We start from the raw sequence: 27,833 nt of genomic DNA on the forward strand, positions 1-27,833 counted from the left end.
AAAAAAAAAAACTTTCTGATGGTTCATTGGATAGAAAGAGGGTTACTTGTATCTACTGTCAAAGTGAGTTCCAGTATCACAGATGTGCATCTAGTCTGCTGTACCACTTGCGTGCTAAACATGCTTTCACTTATCAAAATACACTCTAGTAGTTTTTTTCTGCTACAGACATCAACAATACAACAACAGATGAAACCCGTCCGTTTCGACAGAGTACTCTTACAAATTCAGGATCGCCATGAATCAAGTATGATACTATAAGTATAACCAGTGCTGCTGGACAGCTACCGACTGCAGACCCGTTAACATTGTACCTTTGTTTTCTTTCAATAACCACATTTATTTTTAAACATAAGAACATAAGAAAGTTTACAAACGAGAGAAGGCCATTTAGCCCATCTTGCTTGTTTGGTTGTTAGTATCTTATTGATCCCAGAATCTCATCAAGCAGCTTCTTGAAGGATCCCAGGGTGTCAGCTTCAACAACATTACTGGGGAGTTGGTTCCAGACCCTCACAATTCTCTGTGTAAAAAAGTGCCTCCTATTTTCTGTTCTGAATTCCCCTATCTAATCTCGATTTGTGACCCCTGGTACTTGTTTCTTTTTTCAGGTCGAAAAAGTTGACATTGTCAATACCTTTTAGAATTTTGAATGCTTGAATCAGATCACAGCCTAGTCTTCTTTGTTCAAGACTGAATAGATGCCTTTTAAACCCAGGATAATTCTGATCGCTCTTCTTTGCACTCTAGAGCAGCAATATCTGTTTATTACCGTGTCTGCATTTTATTAACAGCAATAGCGTCTGTTTGAATATGTGTTCGGTGTTTGATACAATACATTTCTTACTTGCAATAAAAAAACAAAGGAAAACACAAAGGTCAAAGTTATACAGAGTCCCTTTGGATCATTTTTAGAGACCATCACAGTGGCTTGGCAAGTAGCACATTTTAGTTTTTTTCAATGAGCCTGTGTTAACTCCTAGCCAGTGCTGAGTGCTAGGCCACTACACTGAAGTACAGGTCAGAATGTATCAGATAAACCAAGAAATGTCTAATTGTTTACAGCTGTTTTGAAGCCTGCACTTTAATAAAAAAATAAAGAATATAAGAACATAAGAAAGTTTACAAACGAGAGGAGGCCATTTAGCCCATCTTGCTTGTTTGGTTGTTAGTATCTTATTGATCCCAGAATCTCATCAAGCAGCTTCTTGAAGGATCCCAGGGTGTCAGCTTCAACAACAATATAATTTACAATTATGGAGGATATAAACGTTACTCAGTGAATGTTTTGTTTTATTTAGGCAATTTCAAGTTATTAATAAAAGCACATTTTCAATAATAATAATAATAATAATAATTATTATTATTATTATTAAAACAACAATGAAAAACATCAGTTCAATGCTGGATTGTAAATAAATATAAAACTATAAAGAGAATCCAGAACTAGGAAAACAGGGTTGTTTTCTGGATAATAATAATAATAATAATAATAATAATAATAATAATAATAATAATAATAAAACAACAAATGATTTGGATGCAGTAATTGTATCAATTAAATATGCGATTAAAACCAAGATTAACAAAAATGTAAATCTCAGGATTAATCGCGGTAGAACATTTTGTATTCGACCAATATATTATTTTAAAACACAAGCTTCCAAGACCACAAAACTAATTATAATTTAATAAAACCTCCAAAGACTGTAGACACTAAAACGGATAATTCTTTCTCTGAGAAATAAAATCTTTAAGTGAAAATGGGTTAGAAAATTATGAACAGCATAATGTTTAGCCTGATAACTAATTTGTTAGTTTACTGCGTCTGTCCTTTTTTTATTTTACTTTTCAATTAATCCAACATACTGTCTGTACCTCGCAGAGGTCTAATAAATATCACATCTGGACTGTCGAGAGGAAAACATTTAGTAGAAACTACAGTGCCTTGCATAAGTATTCACCCCCCTTGGACTTTTCCACATTTTGTAGTGTTACAACCTGGAATTAAAATGGATTTAAATTAGGATTTTTTGTCACTGATCTACACAAAATAGTCCATAATTTCGAAGTGGGGAAAAAAAAAATCTACATATTTTTCAAAATTATTTACAAATATAAAATTGAAAAGTCTTGATTGCATAAGTATTCACCCCCTTTGCTGTGACACCCCTAAATAAGCTCTGGTGCAACCAATTGCTTTCAGAAGTCACATAATTAGTTGAATGGAGTCCACCTGTGTGCAATTAAAGTGTCACATGATCTCAGATTAAATACCTGTTTCTGGAAGGCCCCAGAGTTTGTTAGAGAGCATATCTAAACAAACAGCATCATGAAGACCAAGGAGCTATCAAAACAAGTCCGGGATAAAGTTCTGGAGAAGCACCAATCAGGGTTGGGTTATAAAAAAATATCCCAAACTTTGAACATCCCCCAGAGCACCGTTAAATCCATTATTAAAACATGGAAAGAATATGGCACAACCGCGACTCTGCCTAGAGAAGGCCGTCCACCAAAACTCATTGACCAGGTAAGGAGGGCATTAGTCAGAGAAGCAACCAAGAGGCCAATGGTAACTCTGAAGGAGCTGGAGAGATCCACAGCTGAGATGGGAGAAACCGTCCATGGGACAACTATAACCCAGATGCTCCACAAAGCTGGGCTTTACGGAAGAGTGGCGAGAAGAAAGCCATTGCTGAAAAAAACCCATATTAAATCCCATTTGGATTTTGCCAAAAGGCATGTGGGAGACACAGCAAACATGTGGAAAAAGGTTCTCTGGTATGATATGACCAAAATTGAACTTTTTGGCCTTGGCGCAAAACGCTGTGTGTGGCGCAAAGCCAACACTGCTCATCACCCCGAGAACACCATCCCCACGGTGAAGCATGGTGGTGGCAGCACCATGTTATGGGGATGCTTTTCATCGGCAGGGACTGGGAAACTGGTCAGGATTGAGGGCAAGATGGATGGAGCCAAATACAGGGAAATTCTAGAGGAAAACCTGTTTCAGTCTGCAAGAGACCTGGGACTGGGGCAGAGGTTCACCTTCCAGCAGGACAATGACCCTAAACACACAGCCAAAGCTACACTGGAGTGGCTTAAAAACAAGAACCTGAATGTCTTAGAATGGCCCAGTCAAAGCCCAGACCTCAATCTGACTGAGAATCTGTGGCAAGACTTGAAAATTGGTGTTCACCAACGGTCCCCATCCAACTTGACAGTGCTTGAGCAATTTTGCCAAGAATAGGCAAAAATTGCAGGATCCACATGTGCAAAGCTGGTAGAGACTTACCCAAAAAGACTCACAGCTGTAATTGCTGCCAAAGGTGCTTCTACTAGGTATTGACTCGGGGGTGAATACTTATGCAACCAACAAATGTATTTTTTTTTTGTTTAATTAACTTTTGTGTCACAATAAAAAATATTTTGCACCTTCAAAGTGTTAAGTATGTTGTGTAAATCAAATGGTAAAAATCCAAATTAAATCCATTTTAATTCCAGGTTGTAACACTACAAAATGTGAAAAAGTCCAAGGGGGGTGAATACTTATGCAAGGCACTGTACACTATTTTTTCATGGGTTTCCAATGATTTATTTCCAAGGTGGCATGAGAGGCAGGATAAGAAGAAACAGGACAACAATGTTAAAACGTAGCGTAAAAAAAGCATAAAAATATGTAATTCCATAGGGATTTTTTTTTCTGAACATTCAACACATGGTATCACTGGGTCTGTTGGTGCCAAGGATAGTTAGCAACGGGTAGTTAGCCACGGGGATTCAAGGGCATTTGTTAGAAAGAAAATCACAAAGATGTCAGAGTACATATTAACACCAACATTTGGTTCTTGGGGGCTTCTTCACCCTTCCCTACTTTGAATTAACTGCACACCTTTGTTCCGATACAAGGGCCAGTGAGTCAAAGAAACATATCTTGAAAATAGTCATCAAACTCTTCTTCCCTGTGGGGTAGAAATAGTGAAGACTCATTAGACACATGACTTGGTGATGAAAAAAATAACACTTTTCTCTCCATTTTATAGGTATAGTCCCACAAATCCATTTGCCAGCTCATGTAATGGATCAAGTCAAGGTTTCCATTAACAGAAAAGGGAAATACATTTTACCAACCTTGTTTTCTCGTCTATACTTGGCGCCGGACCTTTCCAATAGTCTGCATCAGAGGGGCCTTGTGTTTCATCACCGTTGTCAGAATCTGTATTCCAGAATAGTAAAGTGAAGTCATGCATTTCTCTATATCTGACTGGCTCATGATTAGTACAAATTACGAATATAATTGAACAAAGTTGGCTGTTGGGAATCTAGATGTTCCACAACACATGTGCATTGAAACAGAAGAAAATGTATCATGAATAGAGTATGTGTACCTCCATCAGATGTGTCCGAGTCCTCTGAACTTCTAGGTGAATGACGTTCTGCTAAAGAAAAAAAGTGTCATTTTAAAAAAAAAAGTAGGTCTCTAAAACACTATATGAAAGTAAAATATATTCCCTTCCATACTGTCCTTGCCATTGTCATAGTACATGTTTGCATGCATGTCTTTATGCAATTGAAATACTGTACATAACTTTGAAGTGGTCAATGTAAACTTAAGATGTTGAAGAAAAACACAAGCAGCGCTGTTTCTGTTGCAGGTATGTTTCAGATACAATGTTATAGAATAGCTCAGTGTACAGTAGTGAAGGTGATTATGACTGTATTGCTACTTGTCTCTTTCAGGGTTGTTTTTACCTATGTGTGAGAAGCTACTGTGCAGTAACTCTTAAAGCTGATCTCAATACATTCTCTCTCTCTCATTTAGTAAAGTTATGCTATATATAGTCACACAATGCTATATATAGTCACACACCTATAAGCTTGGATATTTAGAATAAGTAACTTTTTTATGGTGCATGCCATCAGTTTTAGTGATTCTGGGTCCTGGTGCTCCAATATTGTTATTAGGATTTTTCTCTAAATCTGTCTTTGCCTAGCTTTGAACTTCCTTTGAGCTTGTCCAGATAACCATTCTCTTTCCATTCAAAGTGCAGTCTAATCTATGTGGGGCTGGCAGAGTTCAAAGGTCACATTGTCCAAGATTTGAATGTAATGCAGAATGCCGTTTGGTCCCAGCACTATTTGGGTCATATTTTGAAAACAACTTTTCAGAGACCAAAATAAGTTTACACCATAAAACAAGAAGTAAACAATTCAGAACAATAATTGAACTGCTCCTTTTAGCAACTATCTTTTTTTTTTTAGTGCACTCAAGAAATGTATCTTTGCAAGTGCACTTAAAAACAGGACCTTTAGGGCTCATTGTTTAACAGTTTTTTCTTCTTTCCAATGATCCATTGCCTTTACCTTTTCCTTTTCTTTTCCCCTTGCTTCTGTGTTTCTTGGTCACTGATAATTTGGATTTTTTTGACAGTGGTTCATCTTCACCGTCCTCTGTTCTCTGCCTCTTCTTTGGTTTAACTTCTTTCCTCCTTTATCACAAGAACAGGTTTATTTTCAATCTGAAGACCAATAACCCCATCTCAACAAAGAAGAGCCATGTTTTAGGTTTGTTTGTATATTCACACTGGTTTAGTTCTAGCCATGAGGGAAATGTGCCATTACTGAGCCACCCACAGCAGCTAGTATTCTTTGGAGTTCTCACAATAACGTACTGACCATTGTAAGTGTCCACACAACAAAATGATCTCAATTTGTTCCCTTTTCAAGCAGCCGTTTATTCAATTGTTTCTATTGGAATGTCAAATTAATCCAATCAACACCATGGCCCTCACCTGGATGTCAACTCAACCAAAGGTCTCTCTTACCTGTGATGGAAGTTTAATTTGTAGGAACATTCTGGACACAGTCCTGAAAAGTAAATGTAAAAAATATGTGAAGGCCAAATAAACCTGCATTTGATTCAATGCTGTAATATATTTACATCATTTAAAATATCTTCTTAGTTCTTGGAAAATATATCAGTATGGAACAGTTGTTTCACCAGCAGCTTAGATTTTATTTGTTTCGTTGTAAAACTTTAGACTTGACCAGTGACTACCAGGTCTGGGTAATAGCAGTACGGATTAAACCACAATGGGATGGTTAGCACTACTCTTGGACTACCTTATACAAGGTAACATTAGGTAGTTCAAGACTAGTTCCAATCAGAACACAGAAATGTGTTTCAGAAGTCCCAGTAAGACAGATCTGTTGTATGTGTCAGGAGAACATTACAAAAACAGAAATATACTGGAAAGGGTCCGGATTTGGTGAAGGATCATCAAGTGAAAACGCTGGCACTTTGTTTGTTATACCAAGACTGCTTTCAGTAGCTCACACATGAATGGCATTTTGGTTACCCCCCTAAAGCACACCAGTCTTATTCAGTTAAAGGGAGATAGTAAACCAGGACTTTCACACAAGCTTCTAAAACATCAACGCACACCCACCCCATTCAACAGAAGAATGCATTTAATTCAAGATATTCCCATCACAAACAAAATACATTAAAAAAAATATATATGCAAGTGTGAAGCTATGAAACATAGTGTGTATTAATTTTTACAAGTAACTTTAAAACCAAAACTATTTTAGTAACAGGATATTTCAAGCCCAGATCCAAGCCTACTCTATACATTTTAAGTAATCAGCACGGCAAATATATCCTTGCAACTCATACATTGCGGTCAGCATGCTTTAATATCCACCAAAACTATATATATATATATATACATATTGTAACAAATACACTCAACTGTAGTATATTTTTACTCTGTTCCCACTCCTCTGTGAGATCAACAGTAACCACAAGACTGTCAGTTTGGTTTAACAGGGTGGTGCCTGTATTTTTATTGGACAATCCAAAGCCTTAGGTGATAATCAATATAGGGTTCAAACACAGTTCAGGTTCTCATACAAAATCCAGGTTAATCCACCAGAAGGGTGGTCAAAACAGTCCAAGTCATACACAGAATTGTAGTCTTCTTTTTTTCCTTTTTGTTTTAAATCAGTAACTCTTACCAGCACTTTTTATTCTCTCTCTCACACCTTGTACTCCTCTCCTTTCCGTGCTGTGACCAAGCCCTTTTATAGGTGGATGATTATGTCTAATTTGGGGCAGGTGTGGCTACCACACCCTGGGTACCTTGCATTGTGGGAATTGTAGTGTGCTGAGGGTGGCCATTTTGTGACTTGTAGTCCTTTCCCTGCTGCCATTTAGAAAGTGCTGTCAAAACCTCAGCCCTGATGTATTTACCATCTATAACCACACCCTTTGCTTTATCACAATATATACATACATACATATATATATATATATATATATATAAACAGCAACACTGGCTTTCAAGAAACAATGGTGCCATAATCAGGTCACACACTAATGAGATTTCCTCCAACAGAAAGCATTAATAGTAACAGGATTATCTGCACAGGCCTTGAATTAGACTAAACAATAGTATAGACCTGCAGGCCCGATCTGTCTCGATTGGAAGCCTGACTTACGCAGTTTTACAAGGGCGTTCCTCTTCTCCCCTTGTTCAATGTAGCCAAAGTTCACCTCCCAGCTTTTCAGACCTTCCTTCGTATCACAGTTCTTGTTTCCACAGAAGAACTGGCCTGAAAAAGAATGTAGGTATATTTTAATATACTCAGTATGGTGGCAGCAAATGTATTCATATAGTTAAAGTGTAAGCTTTACATTTTCACCTTTTAATGATGTTTGCAATTAGTGTGTGGTTCTTACTGCAATTACCTAGTGCAGTGTTTTGTTTTTCTGTGTCTGTGTTAAAGTGCTTTCACCTGACTTCAGGAGCTCCTATTCTGTTCTACTTGCTTGCTATAGATATATGTAACAAAGAAGTGACTTTCTGTTTCATATTTTTCCTTTTTAAAAGCAATTAAGGCGCAACGTATCACAGTCTATCATTCTACCAAATAATAGAGTGGAACAGTTGTATTCAATTTAGGCCACTAAGACTTCAGTTTACAAAAGCTCCATTATTTTGAAAACTCAATGTTGACAGGTATGCTGAACCCCCTTTTGCAGTCAGCGTTGCTTGCTGCAAGAGTGATGGTTACCATGGCGATCACCCCCCAATCACATGAACATGATCCGAGTGACTTGGAGTTATTTTGCTTAAACATCAATAGCAACCGTACAACCAAGAAGAAGCCGGGAGACAGTAAAGAAAAAATGATGTAGCCTAAACATTCGTTTTGATAAATCAAAATATAAAATGACCTTGTTTTACAGATACATAGTATCTGGCCCTGCCGGCTTACTTTCACCTCTGTGTGTAACGCAGGTTAGATCAGCCAGTGTGTTTATAAATGTAAGCGTCAGTGTCACCCAGTGATCTACCACAAGTTTCCTTCTGTTTTGATGGCAATACACTTCTGTGCACTAGATGGTGATAGTAGTTACGAATACAGCCTACATAATGTATCCAGAACTGAAGAACAGCTCCTGAACCATAACAAAGTTAATATCAAGTAATAAAAAACAGAATATTTGAGTAACTGAAATAAGAACTCAGATATAAAAAGACATAGAAACAGTAACAAAAAAGTTACTCTTTAATAATTCTTAACATGAATGTACTTGAGAGAGACCCACAACTGTAGACAGTTACAGTCTAATTAAACCTGATTCCCAAATGTTGACACAGAAATGACCTTGTGGTGGTTTGTATGTTAGTGTTACTGTGTATGCAGTTGCTACCCTGATGTCACTAAATGTTTTTCATAAAAGGTAAGGGTTGATCTAAAAAGGTCTCCTGATGCTGTGACAGACTTACTGGGCTTTCTTTCCTGAAACTCCTGTATTGATTTAGCACTATCCTTAATCTGGTCAATAACAGCATGGATTTAACTACCGTAGGATTAATACAGGATATTCAAGATGTATTGAGAGGAAGCGGTCACACATATGGGCCTCCACCACCATTTGCTTCACAAGAAAGGTATATTGTTCTCTCCTGGCTTAGGGTGTACTGACATGCTTTGATGAGTGCATTTGTGTAGTTGCACAACAAGCCATGAGGAACTAAATGATGCAAAACACAAATTGTCCATAGAGGGCGCTGTTGATGCCCATTTGTGCGTATCTCACGGTAAACTGTGAGTACGGGCAGCATTGTACAACTGGTGGTGGTTAATTAATCTTGTGACCTGGGCAATTTTTCTCTATTTTGTTATTGAATTCTCCATGGCTTGTTCTGTACCAGTACCAAAATTCAGAACTCTATTTTGGCTAAGTAAGCCACAGCATGTGTGGATATACTCTAAGTGACTTAATTCCAACACTGTATAAATAACTAGACTTTAAAGTATAATGTGATTGTAAATATTGCGATTTCAAAATGTTTATTTAATTTGCCTCCTTCAAGTAGGGTCAGACTTGTGGTTTAAATCAGCTGTCAAATCCTACAACCGGTTCAAGCTAGATGCTGCTGCAGATTAATACACTGCCACAAGGCATTCACCCTTCACCTATCTTTCAAAATGATATTGCTGGATAACTACTGCTGGTCAATCTGACCGGATTCACGTGGTCTCATATGTAAATATAAACTAGCCATGTAACGTCCCTCTGTCAACACTAGCAGATAAAGCCCAGAGAATGACCCCTTTCACCTGTAGAAACTGTGCAAGGTGGCCCCACAGCAGCCAGCAGCTGTCATTGCTGGTTGCTTTGAAAGTTGTTGCAAGAATAACATTTGAATTCCCAATAATGTTCTTACACAGTTTTAAGAAACACGAGCTTGCATGTTACAATATACCAAGTGTTTACTATTCACAAATGTTAAACTTCATATTTTGACTATTAATAAATAAACATATAACAAGAAAAATGAAAAAAAAAAAACATGAGTTGCCACAGTAAAATGGAATGTACATCTTTGTTTTCCCATGTTATTCTATATCACACTTATTTGAGCGTTTCTTTACTTTTCTATGCTTTGTCTCATTAGGTACTTTACATATAGGTACTTTTTAAGGGCAAAATATTATTTTTTTAAGGATAACTGCACTTGTAAAATGGTTTGTAAACGTGAAGTAAAATGAAAAAATAAGTTGCTGTTGTACAGTGTAAGAAGTATGTTTAGAATAGTCGCTTACATCATTAACAACCTACCATATGGTAGGTGTTAAGAATCAAGGGTTAAGGTCATTGCCACAGTTTTCTTGAGATGTATTTACTGGAACAAAATTAACTCTAAAAACTTGACGATGCAATACTTGTCCTGTGCACTCCCATGCCTACCACCAGTATCATCATCTGAATCTTACAAAAGATTATTTCTCAACAAGTTCTGTCATAAGCTGCTAAGTAATAGGTGGTTCGTGTCCTCAGATACTTCAGGTCCCCCAAGTAAAACTACCTCTAAGCTAATGCTTAAAGCAACCATAACACAGCTGCCAGTTGAAATTAAACCTTTAACTTTATTACAAGTCAAAAAGCACAAGAGGTCTGTTATTTCTTTCAGTTGGGGAATAAAAGTCATGTATTAAGGGGATTGGGTTTTATAATTTTATGGTTTGGTTCAAATAAATTACAAACCCTGCAATATCATTCATGCTTTGTTTGCATATTGTAGATGCTGTAGTAATGTGCTACAGCACAAGATGTGCAAAGAAAGCGCAAAAGCCAAATAAAATGTACTGAGGCCTCTGTGTACTTTATAAATAGACATTATGAAAACCTCCCGAAAAAATTGTTTTTACACAAAAATACTCACGTCATTTAATGTAACCAGAAACAAAACAAACACTTTAAACTAAAAAAAACACTTGTATACACCCCCACCTTTTCAATGTGCTCTATTTCCAAAAGCACAGTACTGTACATTATGTTGTAAAGAAGCAGATGCTGTTTTGACCAAACAGCAGTACCGATATTCAGTGACAGTGTACCATTGTTAATTAAATTGTTAAATAAATTAAAAATTATAATACTTTAATTAAAAGAATCCAGAATGAGATTCAGTAACACAGTAATGGAAAACTACCTCTGACCAATATTTATAAAACAGCAAAGTTCAATTTTCTAATCATGCAATGTGAATGAAATTCTCTTATTCAAAACATGGCTGAGAGGGTGGACTATGACCTTTCTAATTTCGTAAACAGTTCAGCTAGAAATGTTGCATAATGGCACAATGCTATCTCATTGGGTGTTGCAAAAACAGTTGATTTCAGCTGACAATAAACAATATTTAATGAAAGTAATGAATTCCAGTTAGCAAGAAACTACTTGGGAGTATAGCTATGGCAAAGATTTGCATCACCTAGAATTTTAGCACTGAGACATAATTTAAAATAAAAAAATAAAAAATAAATCTGAACATAATTTAGATATTTTATTTAAAGTTAACTATGTAATTGAATATGTTAATGTAACATTATTCAGCACATTTCATTCGACTGCATAAAGAGCACTGATAATCAGCATACTAAATATGCATAGGCTATCAGCAATCAGAAAGTAGACACATTGTACAAACCTAGGCACCACTGGTTCCCTACAAAATTCAACCATAGACATTTTATGGGTTTAAATAAGCACTACATATTTTCACAGCATTTATTAATGTAAGAAGAGGTTTATATAACTTGAAGTTCAACATTAAATAGAATGAAAATTAAATTAAAATGAGGCTTTAGTAAAAGTTACAATATTGCATAGTAAGGCGTCTTGACTACTAATGAATTTATTGTGTTAAATGCATGAGTAGTACCATGGGATTAACGTTCTCCCCAGCCAATTAGCTAATTCTAGCAATGATGTACTATTTGTTTGAGGTGAGGATCCCCACATACGAAACGTAGCTAATCACTAATCTTAAAAACAAACGTATGTTGGTAAGCTGTAAAACAGCTGTACAGTTTAAAAAAAAAAAAACAACGCAAGGAGAGTGACGAAACTTCTTAATGTAATCTCTGCAGGCTGAGTCTTAATGGTGATCGCATCATCTCATTGTGGCACTGACGTACTATACATTTGGTGTGGGGGTTCCCTATACAACCTGTAAATCAGCTATCAGTATCATGAAAAACATTTTATTATCTCTACTCACAGTATTTGTACATGTAGAAATATACTTTCCACATGCTCTGACCTACAAAAAAAATTAAAATCCTGTGCTGGTTTGGGGTGCTGCAGTATTTTGTAATGGTGACTAGGCTAGTATTGCATTTAATTCTTTGCCACTTGGTAGTCTCCATTGAATGGGTTTATGAGAACATCGCAAGGCAGTATTTTCACAGGGACATGCACCATCTCTTGACAGATTTAAATCGGTTAGGAATTATTATTTTTGTCCAAAATAACCTACTGACTTTATAACCACCCAGAACATGGTAATTTCGATTTCTTTTTAACAAAATTCATCTATTTAGGGGTTAAAAAAATGTGCAAATATGTCCCACAACCAAAGCTATTATTTTATTAGTTGTAGTTAATGCTAGCTCAGCTTCAAACTATCTTAAATCACAGAAAGATAAAGCCTCAAACTCTGGATTATATCTGGAAAGCCTAGTTTTAAATCCCTGCTTTGGCACAGCAGAGGATTTGAAAGAAAATCAAAGTAAAATATCCTTTACAGCAATATCCATATGTGCTTTTTTAATATTCTGAAGCATATAAGCTAATTATATCTCCAAGAGGATAGCTTTTTCAATAATTTATGAAAAACGCTTGGGAGTCAGTCATTTACTTAATTAGATTTGCAAAACTGGGATGATCACATAATATAATTTCCTCAGGTCGAGAGAGAATTCTCCTTCGCAGTTTCTGCAATATCAAACCGCTCACTGTGTACACCTATAAAGAACCATCTAATACCATGACCCTGTCATTTACTATTCATTATGTGACCAGGTGAGCAGATACAATTAAAACAAAACAAACAAACAAAAAAAAAAACGTTCTATAACAGTGCAGCTTTATGACCGTAGTTATTTTCTTGTTTTATGGTGCAATTTAATCAAATAGCACAATTCAAACTTCCAGAAAAAAACAACTAAATCCCACCTAACTGCAAAAACTGTTGGCTTTGCATTAGTTTGCACAGCAATCCTTTTACTCAGTTCACGACTAGCTACGTGAATTAGGTATTTATTAGGATAATAACTATTAAGAAGGGATAAAGGCTATATCCCAAAGTACAGCAGTAGTATGATTATGTTATTGTCTTCTGCTCTGCTTAATGGATTAGAAACGTAATTGGAGTAAAGAGATAGATGGAAATGTTATATTTTGGCCAGCCTTTGAACTGTTAGTTTCCTTTGTAGGAAACATGATCTGGACAAGTTTATTGTGTCACATTTGACAGAGACCATCTATCAATATTTCAGCAGTTCAATTCCAAGGACTACCACGACACTCAGTTCCTAGTTTCCAAAGGCTTACAGCAAACAGTAAATAGTTTAGGAGATACAATGTGTTGAAGGCGAGTGGGTGTAAGCAAATCCCCAAACTTCATGAATATATGCAGCATGCCAGTATGCTTGTCTCTCATAGATACTACAATCAGCTGATCTTGATAAATCCTACAGTCATATATTGAACAAACTTCAGTGCTGACATGTCAGACTTTTAAAAACAAAAACAACTCAAACATCCATTTACAGTTATTTAGCTCCCTCCGGTGGTTACTTGAGCCTTATACTGCTGTACAGTTTGTTTTCCAAAAATTAAATCCTAAATACTAAATAAAAAGTAATGTGGTTGATTGTGATCCAGAAAAAAATGTGGCCCAATTCTACTCATAATTGTGAATGCATCTCACTAACTGAACTTCATTAGATGCTTTACATTGCAGCAGTGTGGAGTAGTGGTTAGGGCTCTGGACTCTTGACTGGAGGGTTGTGGGTTCAATCCCCAGTGGGGGACACTGCTGTTGTACCCTTGAGCAAGGTACTTTACCTAGATTGCTCCAGTAAAAACCCAACTGTATAAATGGGTAATTGTATGTAAAAATAATGTGAAATAATGTATAATGTGATATCTTGTAACAATTGTAAGTCGCCCTGGATAAGGGCGTCTGCTAAGAAATAAATAATAATAATAATAATACATTGCAGTACTGTCCATATGGACTGAGATCACAAGCAACATATTACTTTGGCAGTCCTTTCTACAGAAGGACATATAGTGTCTTATTTTGTATAATAATAGCATTTGTGCCTGTAACAGGGGAGATCTATGCTGACTGTCTGGCGCATGCATGGTTCTGCAGGAAGAGGGCAGCACCCCGTAAGATCCGCCTGTCAGTCATGGCAATGACACGGAGAGGTGGGACGAGGGTGTGTGGTTTCACCCTCTCTCTGAATGGTTGTGAGGCGGGCCTTGGGGGATTGCTGGGCCTATAAAATAACGCTCTGTTGTTCCCTCAGCTCGGCCCCTATAGGACGACAAACGAGCGAGCAGAAGCTCTATTGCCGGACAACAGCGCCCTCTGCGGGTAAAAATAAATCAGAGCGGCGTTACAAATAAAGTTCTGTCTCCTGTGTCAGTGTATTGCCCACCACCCTTCCACAGTGCCCTTCTAATCTTAAGACATTTATTAATATGTTACTGTATTGTTTATAACTGATATACAGTGTTGTAATCTAATGTTTTAGCTCTGGGGAGGAAACATCAAGGTTCTTGTTCTATTGCTCAGGTCACCAGTTCTGAATCCAAACAAGGATTGCTGGATCAAGTTAAAGACGTTGGTGAAAAGACAGACTTCAAATACAAAGCAGCTGAAACTGGTACGCTAAGAAAGGTGCAAAAAAGCATGTAATGCTATGACAATTTGTGACTAGCTGTGATAAATCCAAAGGAGGGCATACCAAATGAAAATAAACATACACTGAATGGGTGTTGTTACCTTTGATTAAGACTGTACTAAACTTAGTATTGTTCATTTTAATTTTGGACAAAAAAATGTGTGTTGTTATTAAATGTTTATTAGGTATTTTATTAAAGAGCAACACTATATAATCAATACACTAAATAATCAATTATCTGCCAGTCCTCATGGGAACCAATGTACTTACTGATAATTGGAATAAAAATCAAGTTCATGTCAACTCCTCCAGGTTTCCCTGGATTATAGATAGATTCTATCTTTCAGCACGGTGAATCCGCTATGAATGAATGGCAATGAATGAATGGCAATGAATGAATGATGATGATTGCAATTGCAGATGATTTATGAACTGTGAAGGGCGCTCAGGGTCCGATGACTGTGGTGGGCAGTCAGGGCCCGAGCGAAAGATACGTTTGGCCGGAGACCTCATCCGTGGGTGACCGACGGCTACCTGCATGAGGCCGGCTGGAAAAACACGAAAAGTTACATGCATCCCAGTGCCGCAGATAGGAAGTGGCTGTGGCCACCTTCCCCCGAAAAGACGAGGCTGCCAAACCATGAATGAATAATAATAAATAATTAACACGCTCCAAAGTGGCGCCGTGCCACCTATCCCCCAAATACTGAAATTAATGAAAATCAGCAGCTGAGACACGGCCCGTCCCCCAGAGCATGACTGTGCTGGAGGAGAGAGCCCAGCCTCTCCAACCCGACCACTCACCCCACAGAACTAAATACGAACCGCTCAGCACTCTGGTAAGGAAAAACCCCCTACTCACATTTTTTATTTTTTAGGGGGAAACCTTAGGGAATCCGTGGCTGAGGGCAGCCCTACCTCCAAGCTCTAAGCGGTCAACTCCCGTTTCGGCCTCCCAGCGCTTGACTGAGAGGCCGAAACAAAAAGAAGCGACATGAAAGAATAATACACAGAGATTTTATGGGCTTGCGGATGACATATTGGTTCGGGGCGGATTCTCCTTTGCAGAAAAGGAACCAAGTTTACAATCCTATTTTGTCCTTAAATAACCCAAGAGATCTTGTTCGCATTATAGTTGTGGTCAATTACCCTTAAATTCTCTAAGGATTACCTCATATCCCAGCAGTGCTCTTTATTTTATTTTACAGGTTTTCACCATCCCTTACAATTTAAAGAAGGGAATTCAATGCCCTTTTTTCCAAAATAAAATATGTTATCAGGTAGACCATCCTGCTAACATAATAATCAATATTGAGAATATCTTTCCATTTTTAACATATAACTAGTTATTAAAACATGAAACTGAATGATTGGAAAAATGAATACAAGTTTAAGTCACCTGAAAATTAAGCTTGGAAAATAGCAGATTTTTACCTTTTCCTGAAACAACCTCCTTCTCCACTTGCCATCTGAAACCAAACTGTTATAAAAATTTTAAAAAAAATAAAAAAAAAACATAGTGAATTGGCAAAGCAACATCGCATATGATCACTTTATGTAAGAAATGTCTGATTCTACAAGAAAGCAAATGGGCTAGGCTAATGCTATCACTGTCTGTACAAAAACAATAGTATTCAAAATCAATCCACAGACAATCAAATTATCTTTTTAAAGCTCGGTGGAACAAACAAATTATTGTTATTTGCATTTATTTTTTCTAGTTTTACCATTTATTGTTTGTTCACTGACTTTTCGCTGATGAAATAACATGTATAATCCCCTGGTAAAATGTATATTCAGTGTAAAATGATACTTAAAACCCTGCAATTGTTATGGAATGAAAATCAAACAATGGTGTAAAACTGCAAGCGAGCATCTTAAGTACTATGCAGAAGAGCGAGGCTGGTCTGCATTCGTCACTAGAGTGACTTTAACCTCTTCTCATCTCACTAACGGATGCCAGAATCTGTAACAGTAGTGCATCACACAACACTGCCTGTTACTGCACAGTGACACTGCCGTTATTCAGAAAGTACCGGTAACCATAAATTCCACTGTTCATAGTTTTATAGATTGAACACAACATCTTGAAATGCAATAAATGCTATAAAGCTATTGCAAACTTGGTAATTATCTCAGCAGTCATTTAATTTGTATGCAAGCATTTAGGGTTTCATTATTTCAAGATGGTAGACATGCAAGGTCGGAACTTGACATACATACCTTGTTTTCTTTATATCTGCCCAGATCAGCAATGCAGTATTCTTTGAATAATTTATCATAGTATTTCTTTGCCAGATTTTGCTCCCTGGAGATACAGTAAATAGAGTAATAGCCTTGTTTTAAAAAAATAATAACAATGAAACGGCAAAAAAAGCTTTTAACTTTTTGGTTTCTGATTATGGAGTACATGATTACTATTATGTACAAAGACAATCAATCTGTGTATTTAAAATATAGTTTAAAAAAAGAATGCACATTTAACAGCAGCCAGGTCAAAGCGACAACGGATAAACTGTGTCATAAGTTATAGTTGTTTCAGTAAGACTCTAGAATTTAAAATAAAACTGCCTGATACATATATCAACTCTAAGATAAGGAAGGTTCAAAAGACATGGAATATGGGCAGCCAGAATGCAAAGCTACTGTATAACTATGCAAATATGCGTAGGCGCTTATGCCGGGGGGTGAGCTTATACGCAATTTAAGTTTTAAGTATTGTCTTATCAATTTTACTAACACAACTTACCATGCTAACCCTACACCTTGCATTTTCAAATTTGAACTACAGGGCACTTATACTCAGAGACAGGCGCAAGGGCTTGCATATGAAACCAAGGGGGTTACTGCATTTTCACAGTAAACCCAAGTAAAAGCCCATGCACTTATTTGCTTGACTATACAGTATGGCAGGCACAGGTGTTCTTCCCTTTTTGATTAAAAGTAGCAGATTTGGAAAAAAGACAAGACCTTGCTGTCGAAAACTTGCTTCGTTCCAACACCTGTCTTCTTTTTAACTGTTTTGTGAAAGCACAGCTGGACATTTGAAACAGAAGTGCTTAGAAGACTTGCATTGATCTGTTTATTCGAATGAGATATGGAGAAAGAAAGGCTTCTAAAAATACATGTCTGCGGGTAATGCACTGTAAGCAGGGTGGAAAGATTTACTCCAATAATTAGTCCCGTTAGAGGCATCCTACACGCAATTTATCTGCAGTAAATTCCCGTGCAGGTTACAGCTACACTTTACCAAGTCATATCGTCTTCATCTTCCTCTCTCCATAGGAACCGATGGTTTTCCTTGATCACATCCACATCTGTTTTGTCTTTTTCACTGAAAATATGAGATGGAAACATACAGCGCATAAATCAAATACTGTGTGTATCCTCTCTTGAGACTTTAAAAGGCCATACTTTAGGACAGCCACTGTTAAAAATACACTTCAGAACCATCTAGCACGTTAACAGCTTTCTGAATTATTAATAAGAAACAGTAACTCAATGAACTGTATCTGCTACTGCAATGTGGGGCAGTGAAATGAAAAGAAGCAAACACTTCAATAATTAAATTGCAACATAAAGGCAGAGATTCAAAATGTTGAAGGCCAAATAGATAAATCTCGATGTTAAAGAGCAACTTGTTAAGGGTATGAAATAACACAGTTTTCTTAAACAGAATCACTTTTGTATATCATTTACTATTTCAGTCATTGCATTCTGGTGGCTTTTTAAAACATAGAAGTTAAAAGCACTCCTGTGACCTTTATAGAGCTCTCAAACATGTATGGCTTACACCAGAGGGGAACCATTAACCTGTCCTTCTGCAACATTGCATACTGTATTTCTTACTGATGTACTGTAAATCGTACCTCCACTAAGGGAAGAGTGTTGCAGGGGGACAGGTAAACGCTTACACTCTGGTGTACCAGCTGAAGAGAGGTAACATGTTTGAGAGCCATACTGAGGACCACAGGTACATCTTGAAGTTGTGAGTTTTAAGAAGTCACCAGGATGTCATGAAGAGACATGATTTATCATGCGGCTATGTACAGAGTTCTGGTATTATCAACATAATTACTGTTAAATGATATAGTATTATTGTGTTTAACTTGTTTTAACAAGAACTTTTTCTTAATTCAGTACTTACACTATTAAGACATGTCACGCTACTTCATTTTCAGTGGTTGGGTGTGTTTTTTTAAGAGGTCAGACAGCTAGATTGATCTGCCTTTCTGGTTATGATTACTTTTTTATACCTACTAAGTAACCTGGAATGGGTCTGTCTTGCTTACCAAAATGAGCTTGAGTAAATACTAAGTAAAACCAGACGCAGTTGAAAACTACGCTCTTATTTTGTTTCGTATTTCCCTTTATAAATGTCAAATTAACAGCCGTTACAAACAGTGGCAGTGCATGGCCGACTTACATTCCCCTAACCACAGACAAAGGACAGCATGGTGACTGTTGCCAAGCAACAGCATTTAATAAAAAGAACAATTTTCATCAGGCAAAAGGCAAAAAAAAAAATCTTTGGGTTCCCTACCTGTTTTCAAATGATTACTAGAGGAGTCTCAAAGAATACATTGCTGAATTTGGCTGTTTAATTCCAATAATGCAATTAGCATATTTTGTTTTGTTATTATACATAATGTTGACAAATTATTATTATTATTATTTATTTCTTAGCAGACGCCCTTATCCAGGGTGACTTACAATTGTTACAAGATATCACATTATTTTTACACACAATTACCCATTTATACAGTTGGGTTTTTACTGGAGCAATCTAGGTAAAGTACCTTGCTCAAGGGTACAGCAGCAGTGTCCCCTACCAGGGATTAAACCCACGACCCTCCGGTCAAGAGTCCAGAGCCCTAACCACTACTCCTCACTGCTGCCCTATCAAATCAGTTGCCCAGCTGGTACAGAATAGTACACAATAGTTAGTCTATTTTTACATTCCTTAACAGACGTAAAAAACGTGATCACATCATCCCCGTCTTGCCCAGCTGCATTGGCTACCTGTAAAGTTCAGGATTATTTTCAAAACTCTCCTGCTCACCTACAATGCCCTTCATCACACAGGTGCCAAGTACCTCCTGAACCTGCTGACCCGCTATGTCCCTGCCCTGACCTGCTTGTTATCCCCAAGCAAAAGTGCACCACACTTGGAGAACGCTCGTTTAGCTTCATGGCTCAGAGTCTTTGGAACTCTCTCCCAGCTTTGGTGCATGATGCTCCCACTGTCGCTCACTTTAAACCAACTCTCAAGACCCACCTGTTCTCTCTTGCTTTCCATGCTCTTTAAGCCTGATATCTGCTATTAGCTGCTGTGCTACTGCTACTATTTCATGTATTATGCTACTATCATGTATTATGCACTTTCCACTGTATTTAATGTATTATGCATTGTTTTTTTTTTACTGTATATCATGTATTATGTATTTCTCTATTTAAAGTATTATGGATTTTCTTGTTGTTACTGCATCGTGCAAAGTGCTTTGTGATGGTGGTCCACTATGAAAGGCACTATATAAAATAAAGATTGATTGATTGATTTTTATTTAACCCTTCACCCTTCCAATTACTTTACTGCTAGCCAGCTTTAATAGTCATCACAGATTGTCTAAGACTTGAAACCTTATGACAGAATGAGACCTGTGGCTATACATAATTAGCATTGAAAATTGAAGATATATGTATCAATAATAAATGAGGTATTTGAAGTTTAATAGGGTTTTGATTCATATGGCCGTGTGCACTTCAGAGGGTAAATGCAATTATTAACCACTTAATAACCAATAGATTTGGATTGTTGCTAAATGGACTGCTGTAACAACAGTGTTTTGTTCCAATGATTATTCTTTGGGCATCCAAAGGGAGTGAGAAAGAATCTGATCGGTTCTATAACTGTGACACCGCCAAGCCAATTGCCTCTTGCCAATTGTCAATGTGATGCTCCCTGACTTCTCACAGCCATGTCATGCATCTGCGCTCCCTGACTGTATAACTCACCCTGTACAGCCACTGGGGGATATTGTGTTATTAAATGTACTTACATGGAGCGCTTAAAGTCCTCCTCCTTGCCACCATAAAACAATATATAGTCACTGACAAACTTTTTGTGTCTGTCATACTGCAGGGAACTGATTAAGGACAAAGCCACAAAAGGTTAGAACAGAGCACTATAATTTGTGCCTTTACTGCACACTTGATCACGAACATAAACAAGGGATCCCCAGTATAGTTTTAGAAGGCAGAAGATACAGCATTAAAGTAACACATCACATCTGTTTCTATTTAGAACTCCAAAAAACATTCACATTACATAGACGGCATAACCAGCTGTCTTCCCAAAACATCTGCTGTCACCTTTGATTTTACTGAATAGCTTTTAAACTCCATTACAATTATATTTTGTAATACACACACACACACACACACACACACACACACACACACACACACACACACACACACACACTTGTAGTCAAAAGTTTACATACCCCAACGGAAATTGATAATTTCTAGAAATTTCTCGAAAACAAAGAATTTTAGGAAAAATCTTTTGTAGCAAAAGTTCTGGGGCTGTCACTCAATTACCATTTTTGATTGGTTAATCTATGGGCATTAGTTGATTAATAGGTAGATTAATCCATGCACATTTTTAATAAGGGTAACGATCTTATAGCGGCTGTCCTGCATAGTAATACTCCTAAAACGTTTTGGACAGTCCTTGTATTTATGGTATGTATTTCTCACTTAACCACCTCATAACCAGAGGTCACAATCAATGTGAGGAATAATCCAATGTAAAGGTATAAAACTTAGCCAGAAACAACTCAATATAAGACCACTGTGTCATGTCACTGTACAAAACCAAGAGCTGAAATATCTTATGACTCCAGCAGGAACAAATGACCTGAATACAGAAAACCATTCAAAATGTAACCTGCACTGCTGTTAGGAGCCACAGTACTGCTTTCTGTACCTTTTAGAGAATCCCTACTGGCTAATGTAAACCAGTTTGCTGCTAAAAACAAAAATGGGACATTTTCCTAAAAAAGAAACTGAATAAAAACCAGCGGACACACGCACACATAAATTGTTCACCATGTAAAGTAGACAATGGGGTGCCTGGGTCCAAAAGAGTTATTAAAGTTTCAAGATGAAGCTAAACTCTGTTATTTCGTTTTAAATCGACTTCAAACAACTGTTTACAGTAACACAAAATTACAGGAAATGAAGTCATCATTTAAAAATTGCACATAAAGTAACATAAAGGGAAAAAAAATTATTTAAACCATATTTTGCATTTGTCAACGTTTAACGTAAAACAAATGTAACTGTAGTACTTCTGAGGCACAATATTTGTGTTACAAAGCACATAAGCTGTTTAGGCTTTGGAGAGCGATCCCTTAGCTGGAAGGGCCAAAACATACTAAAAGGCTCACGTCAAACTGTTAATTCTACTTTTCTTGTCCTGTTTTTTGATCACTGTGGTTTAAGAGGCAGAGCACCTAAAACTAGAAAATGTTTGTGAAAAGAAATTGTCTAACTCTACAATTTAGAGCTTTTTTTATTTTTATTTTTTTTAACCACTGTTACCCCTATGCGTAAGCTTGCTCAAGTACCACAGTGTATGGTACTGCACCTGTATGTATAATCCTAACAACTGTACAACCCAGACCTAAACTTTCCAATCGGGCTATCATCCCCCAATCTTAACCATTTTAACCATTCTTTACCATGCTTTATTACACTGCTGTGCTTTTACTGAGGTCAACTTTTATAAGGGGTCTACAGCATAAAACCATCAACCTACATGCAGAACAGTGACAAGTTCCACAAACATTCAGTTATTGAAAGTGTGTAATCCACAGAAGATGAAGAGAGACAAGCAGGCTGTCAAAAATGAGGATTAAACATTCAATTACAAAAGCAGACAAATATATTTTTCCAAGTAATATATGGGATTTCACACTCTGTTCCATCTGCCCCTTTTGTTGTCCCTTGGCCTTAGCATAAATCATTTTCCCTGAGATAACTACTGTATAATGTAAAGGTCCTATAAGCAGTTATCTTGTTGTGCATTTTATAAAATCTCTCTACAGATTAAACCCATGCCAAGCCTATTTTAGAAGAAAACAATGTTTCCGTAGGGTTTTAATTCTACAGCAGCTTTCAAAAGGGGACAACAGTCATAGAAAAAACTAAGAATTAAAATAAACCCTTTTGCATTCATGTCTAACGAGTAAAGGCGTATCTCTAGACAGACAGCCTGCCCCACAGTGTCTAATTTAAACTAACAAAAAACGTTCCTGCTGACTGAAGTTTCACCCTCCAGAGGCACCTGTGTGTCTACCACCATGGCAGCTTGACTATTACTGTTTGTATAAGCTTGAATGCTTTATACCTTATCGATATCCATCTGAAGCCATATTAAGCAGCTGGCTTGACCATTGAGATGTGTACATTGCAACTCAGGACAACAAGAAGGAACTTAAAGGATACAGCATTCATTGAAATCAAGTGATGCCGCCTGTTTCTTGCCTCTTCCCTGTAAAAAAGAAAATATGCATTAAGTTCCCATGTAACACAATGTTATAGGTTATAGTATAAAATACTTCTAAAAATACGTATGTGGCTGAACTTTTGAACAGTACTGTATATGCTCTTCAGACCTGTTGCCACTATGGCCTGCATTCTGTTCAACACACTGTACAGGGAGTCAACATTTATTTTCCCTGAATAGCTCAACAGGCTGCAGCACCTGGCTTCCGAGTTCAGAGATTCATACTCAGACGCCTTACCCAAGTTAATCTTGCTTCAGGTAGTGTAAACGTCCTGTATATTTTGCTTATTCAGATCCTAAGTTGCAACCCGTAAATATTTACACACCTATCCCATTCTTGAGCTGCGAGATGCTTGTGGACCAACTTAACATGCTTTCCTTTCTGAAATGCCTTTTGGAGCAGAGGGTCATCTTTACGTATCCTAAAAAATAATTGAAAACATAAACAAATTAGCCAAATTAAACAGCATCTAATCTATGTTTTTATTATACATATAACAATAGCTATCAATGAACAAAAATTACATAAACTTATGTAGAAATGGAAGATAGTTATCCAAAATCTATGATGCCTGAACCTCCAACCACAAATCATTGCCTCACAGTGACATTTGGATCAGAACTCCACTCAAAGAAACGGCACAGTTACATTTGTGGAACATTGTCCAAAAGTACATTGTGGTACATTCTCTATGGCACATACAGCCATTATTTTGTTATTTTAAAAGGATGTTTTAGTACAGATTTTCTGCATAAATGCTCCTGGTAAAAGCATTGGAGCATAATGATAGACAGTACTAAAGATGTAATTCTGAATTATAGGTAATGCAGTTATAAAAATGTGCTGATAAGATATTGGTAGTCCATTTCTAAGGATATCAGAAACAGCAGACATGACACAGTGCCCAAGCTAATGGCTTCACAGTCAAAAAAAACATCACATGACTAATCAAGGGAGACCTTTTTTTTTTAAGCACGTCCCTCCTCAAAAGAAGCTCTCTAGAGCGACTTGTTTTTTTAAAGCACTCACCTTCCACCTCCCAGCTTGACGATTTGTCACATTATGCTGTTCAGATCACTACAATATACCCTTTTGTGTACCATATGAAAACAACATCCCTGTACATAGTGGCACTATTGAGACCGGTCACATTTTAAATCAAGTGAATAGACCTCAATAACAAAAAATACAACAAATAACTACTGTAGCTTGGATGGCTTCAAATACTCTAACGCTTCAATGGCAAGTGATATGGATTACTATACATCACAGCTGCCAGTAGTTTTCATCACTTGAAAGACTTACAATCGGAGTTTTCCACTGTCTTATAAAACTGAGCTGAGTCTACAATGTAGCTTTACAGAATGCTAATTAATTAAGTGTAACTCTTTCTTAACATACCTTTTCTTTTTCTGGTCAGATGTTTCTTCTTGAATTTCATCATCGCTAAAGTCTGAGTCATAACCCCCAACACCATGCACCTGGAACACATTATAAATAGCATTTCAAAACTGCCACCCTATTTCAGTTTAGATTTGTGATGCTGAAGTTATGAGGGGTGAAACATACTATACTAATCCATCCATCCATCCATTATCATTAACCGCTTACTCCTTTACAGGGTTGCGGTGAGCCGGAGCCTAACCTGGCATACACAGGGCGCAAGGCGAGACTACACCCTGGACGGGATGCCAGTCCATTGCAGGGCACCACACACACACACACGGCAATTTAGAGTGACCAATCAACCTGGACAGCATGTCTTTGGACTGTGGGAGGAAACCGGAGTACCCGGAGAAAACCCACGCGAACATGGGGAGAACATGCAAACTCCACACAAACAGTACCCTAGGCCGTATTCAAACCCAGGACCCTGGCGCTGTGAGGCAGCAGCGCTAACCATTACGCCACCGTGCCACCCTACTATACTAATGTGACATGTATTTTCCCGGAACAGGGTGAATGGTTTATATTCTCGAAATGATTTACTAGCTGTGGCCTACCTATTTGTAATACTATTCTGGGCACATGGTGTTCTTTCAAGTAGCTGTTTGTCATGTTAAGACCATTCTGCTCTACAGTCTAAACCAATCAATCAATGCCGTAAAAGTAGTTCCAAAGTATCACATGACCACCTCTATACAAACAGCTTCCCAAAAAGTTATGTTATGGTACAGTATACGCATTTGAAAGGTACCAGGTTATCATCAGCTTGGTTTAAAGTGTAAAATAAGCTTAAATGTGTGTTACTCAGCTGTCCACACAGTTTTTCCTCCTAAGTGCAGAATGATTTTTCTACCTTAGTTCATCATTTAGCTGTTGGAAATAATGTAGGGAAAAAAACATAATGTGCACTGCAAGCTACAACAAACAAAATAAGCAGAATCTGCTCATATATATTAAAACTACCTCAGCAAGCTTGAGAAACTAAACACCACACTTCAAGGTTTCAAATTTACCAGCAAGGATGGACCATCAAAATGGTGACCTTCTGAGCAGCAGGACAGAATGATTCTCGGATGATTCTATCCATGCACTAAGTTTTACTTAATATTTGTAAAGGAACTGTAAACCCATTTAATAATCAATTATAGAGCCTATATTTATTATTAACATTAATAATTTAAATACAGTACATATTACCACTGAAAAATACTCAATTCTGTTTTGAATGAACCTGTAACTAGTTTTGTTATTTAAAACAGCAGACTGCTTTTTATTAGAAATCACTGTGGTTTTCCATAGAACATTTAAACTATCATCAACACCTACTAATGGATTTCTATTAGTGCTTTTGCATATAGTAAACCATAATCGAAAATTAAGGGGATGTGTTTTGTTATTAAAACTTGAATCTTGGGAAATCCAAACAATGGGGTCTATTGATAAAATACCCAAAAAGAAAACATGCTTATCTTTAAATATTACATTAGTATAACTGAATCCACAGCCTTTATATAAATGACACATTAATCAGAAAAAAAACATGCCTATTGATGCTCTCAATCTATAAATCATCATGTAACCTTCTGGCTTTTTAAATGATTGATGTGCTGCACAACAGAGAGCACTTGCTAAAAGCAATAAATACAATTATACCATTACATCTTACCTGCAGAGCTGAGCATTTTTCAAAGGAGCTCCATATTTGATGCACAGCACACGGCCTTTTAGACAACAGTGACATATTGTGCTTTGGATTTTATATACAGCACAGGGGCTACATTATTTTCATTAGATTTGGTTGACCCCTTGTCAGCTCTTAAAAATATGCATCTGAACCATTTAAAAAACTTAGGGATGAACAAATCCATATGTTCCATTTTTTTTTTTTTTTTTAAGTGCTATACTAAGCAATCAGACCTACGACAAACGTTTACCAATACAGCCCCCTATTAAAATAACCGATGTTAGCATGTACATAACACAAAGGTCGTGTTTTCAAGTTACACATTTTAAACTAAAATCTTAGTTTAACTCTTTCCACACTTCAAACCTAGATTAACATTTGAGCTTTTCAAAACTGCTCATGTGAGACATAGCCAGCAGAAGTGCATCGCAGGTAACAGGTCTGCAATTAGAGCACCATGCACTGTTTACAACTTGATCTTGAAACGTATTATTTTACCTTTTACTATATCCCGATCGATATCGCTGTGATGTGGCCAACATTGGGTGGAACAGGTAAAACTATACTTTTCTTGTACCTGTAAAACGTTAAGGTCTGACACACATACACGTTTTAGAGTTACAAAAATAATTGCTTTATATACCAGAAGTGATACTGTAATTAGGGTGGGAGTAGATATTGTATATATACACACACACAGAGTAATATTTGACTGGTTGATACTGAGACTCGGCAGCGTATTTTGAAAGCGTACATCTATTCCATGTGTTGTACAAAGAAAACTGCTTCATACAACGTTTAGACATTTAGAAAGCTGGTCTTTGTATTAATAACCGCGTCTACCTTTACAAGATTCAGTGATCTGTTGTTGTCCATAGTTTCACTACGCTCCAGTTTCAGCAGCGATTCGATGGCGTCAAAAGGCAGCGACTTTGGAAGGAAGGCGAAGGAGGCAGATGTTTCTAAATGTAATGTAAATGTCTTTTTCTCCAGTGTGTAAGAAAAGAAAGGTATAGCTTTTTTAAGTGTTATTTAAGCAGTCTGGCCGATATACTTCAGTTGCAGAAGTGTCAAATATGAAATTAAAAACAGTGTATCTGTTACGGGGTGGGGGGGGGGCGACTATATTTTGCCCGTTCCTATGACGTATTTTAAGGTAACTCAGAACTCCTATACATCGCAAGGAAAGACGAACTGATCCCGCTATCATGCCAGCGGTGCCGTTTACTGGGTGCTTGATACTGTGGTCTTATTTTTCATGTCGTAGGGCTACATATTTTTACATCATTATTGACAAAAACAATTGTAATTAAGACTAAATGCCATGCTAGCATCTTGTTACCCAGTGC

General features: G+C 37.1%; 1 protein-coding gene across 2 annotated transcripts; it reads right to left on the minus strand.

Annotated features, from left to right (window-relative positions):
* On the minus strand, positions 1-27,597 carry LOC117415476 (protein FRA10AC1-like). 2 transcript variants are annotated; one of them, XM_034025906.3, is made up of 14 exons: positions 27,328-27,597; positions 24,756-24,835; positions 23,680-23,775; positions 23,293-23,338; positions 20,838-20,914; positions 18,029-18,112; positions 17,002-17,086; positions 16,213-16,258; positions 7,504-7,617; positions 5,826-5,868; positions 5,365-5,489; positions 4,389-4,436; positions 4,132-4,216; positions 1-3,962 (listed from the first exon to the last, which is right to left on the minus strand). In XM_034025906.3, the coding sequence occupies exons 1-14, from the start codon at positions 27,358-27,360 to the stop codon at positions 3,920-3,922; spliced, it is 1,005 nt and encodes a 334-aa protein (XP_033881797.3). In that variant the 5' UTR covers positions 27,361-27,597; the 3' UTR covers positions 1-3,919. The 2 variants fall into 2 exon arrangements, with proteins under 2 accessions (XP_033881797.3, XP_033881796.3); XM_034025905.3 differs by having other exon boundaries at positions 4,389-4,439; positions 27,328-27,596.
* Positions 27,598-27,833: the final 236 nt, after the last annotated feature.

The sequence above is a fragment of the Acipenser ruthenus genome, chromosome 7, assembly GCF_902713425.1.
Source record: "Acipenser ruthenus chromosome 7, fAciRut3.2 maternal haplotype, whole genome shotgun sequence".
In the NCBI taxonomy this organism is placed as follows: Eukaryota; Metazoa; Chordata; class Actinopteri; order Acipenseriformes; family Acipenseridae; genus Acipenser; species Acipenser ruthenus.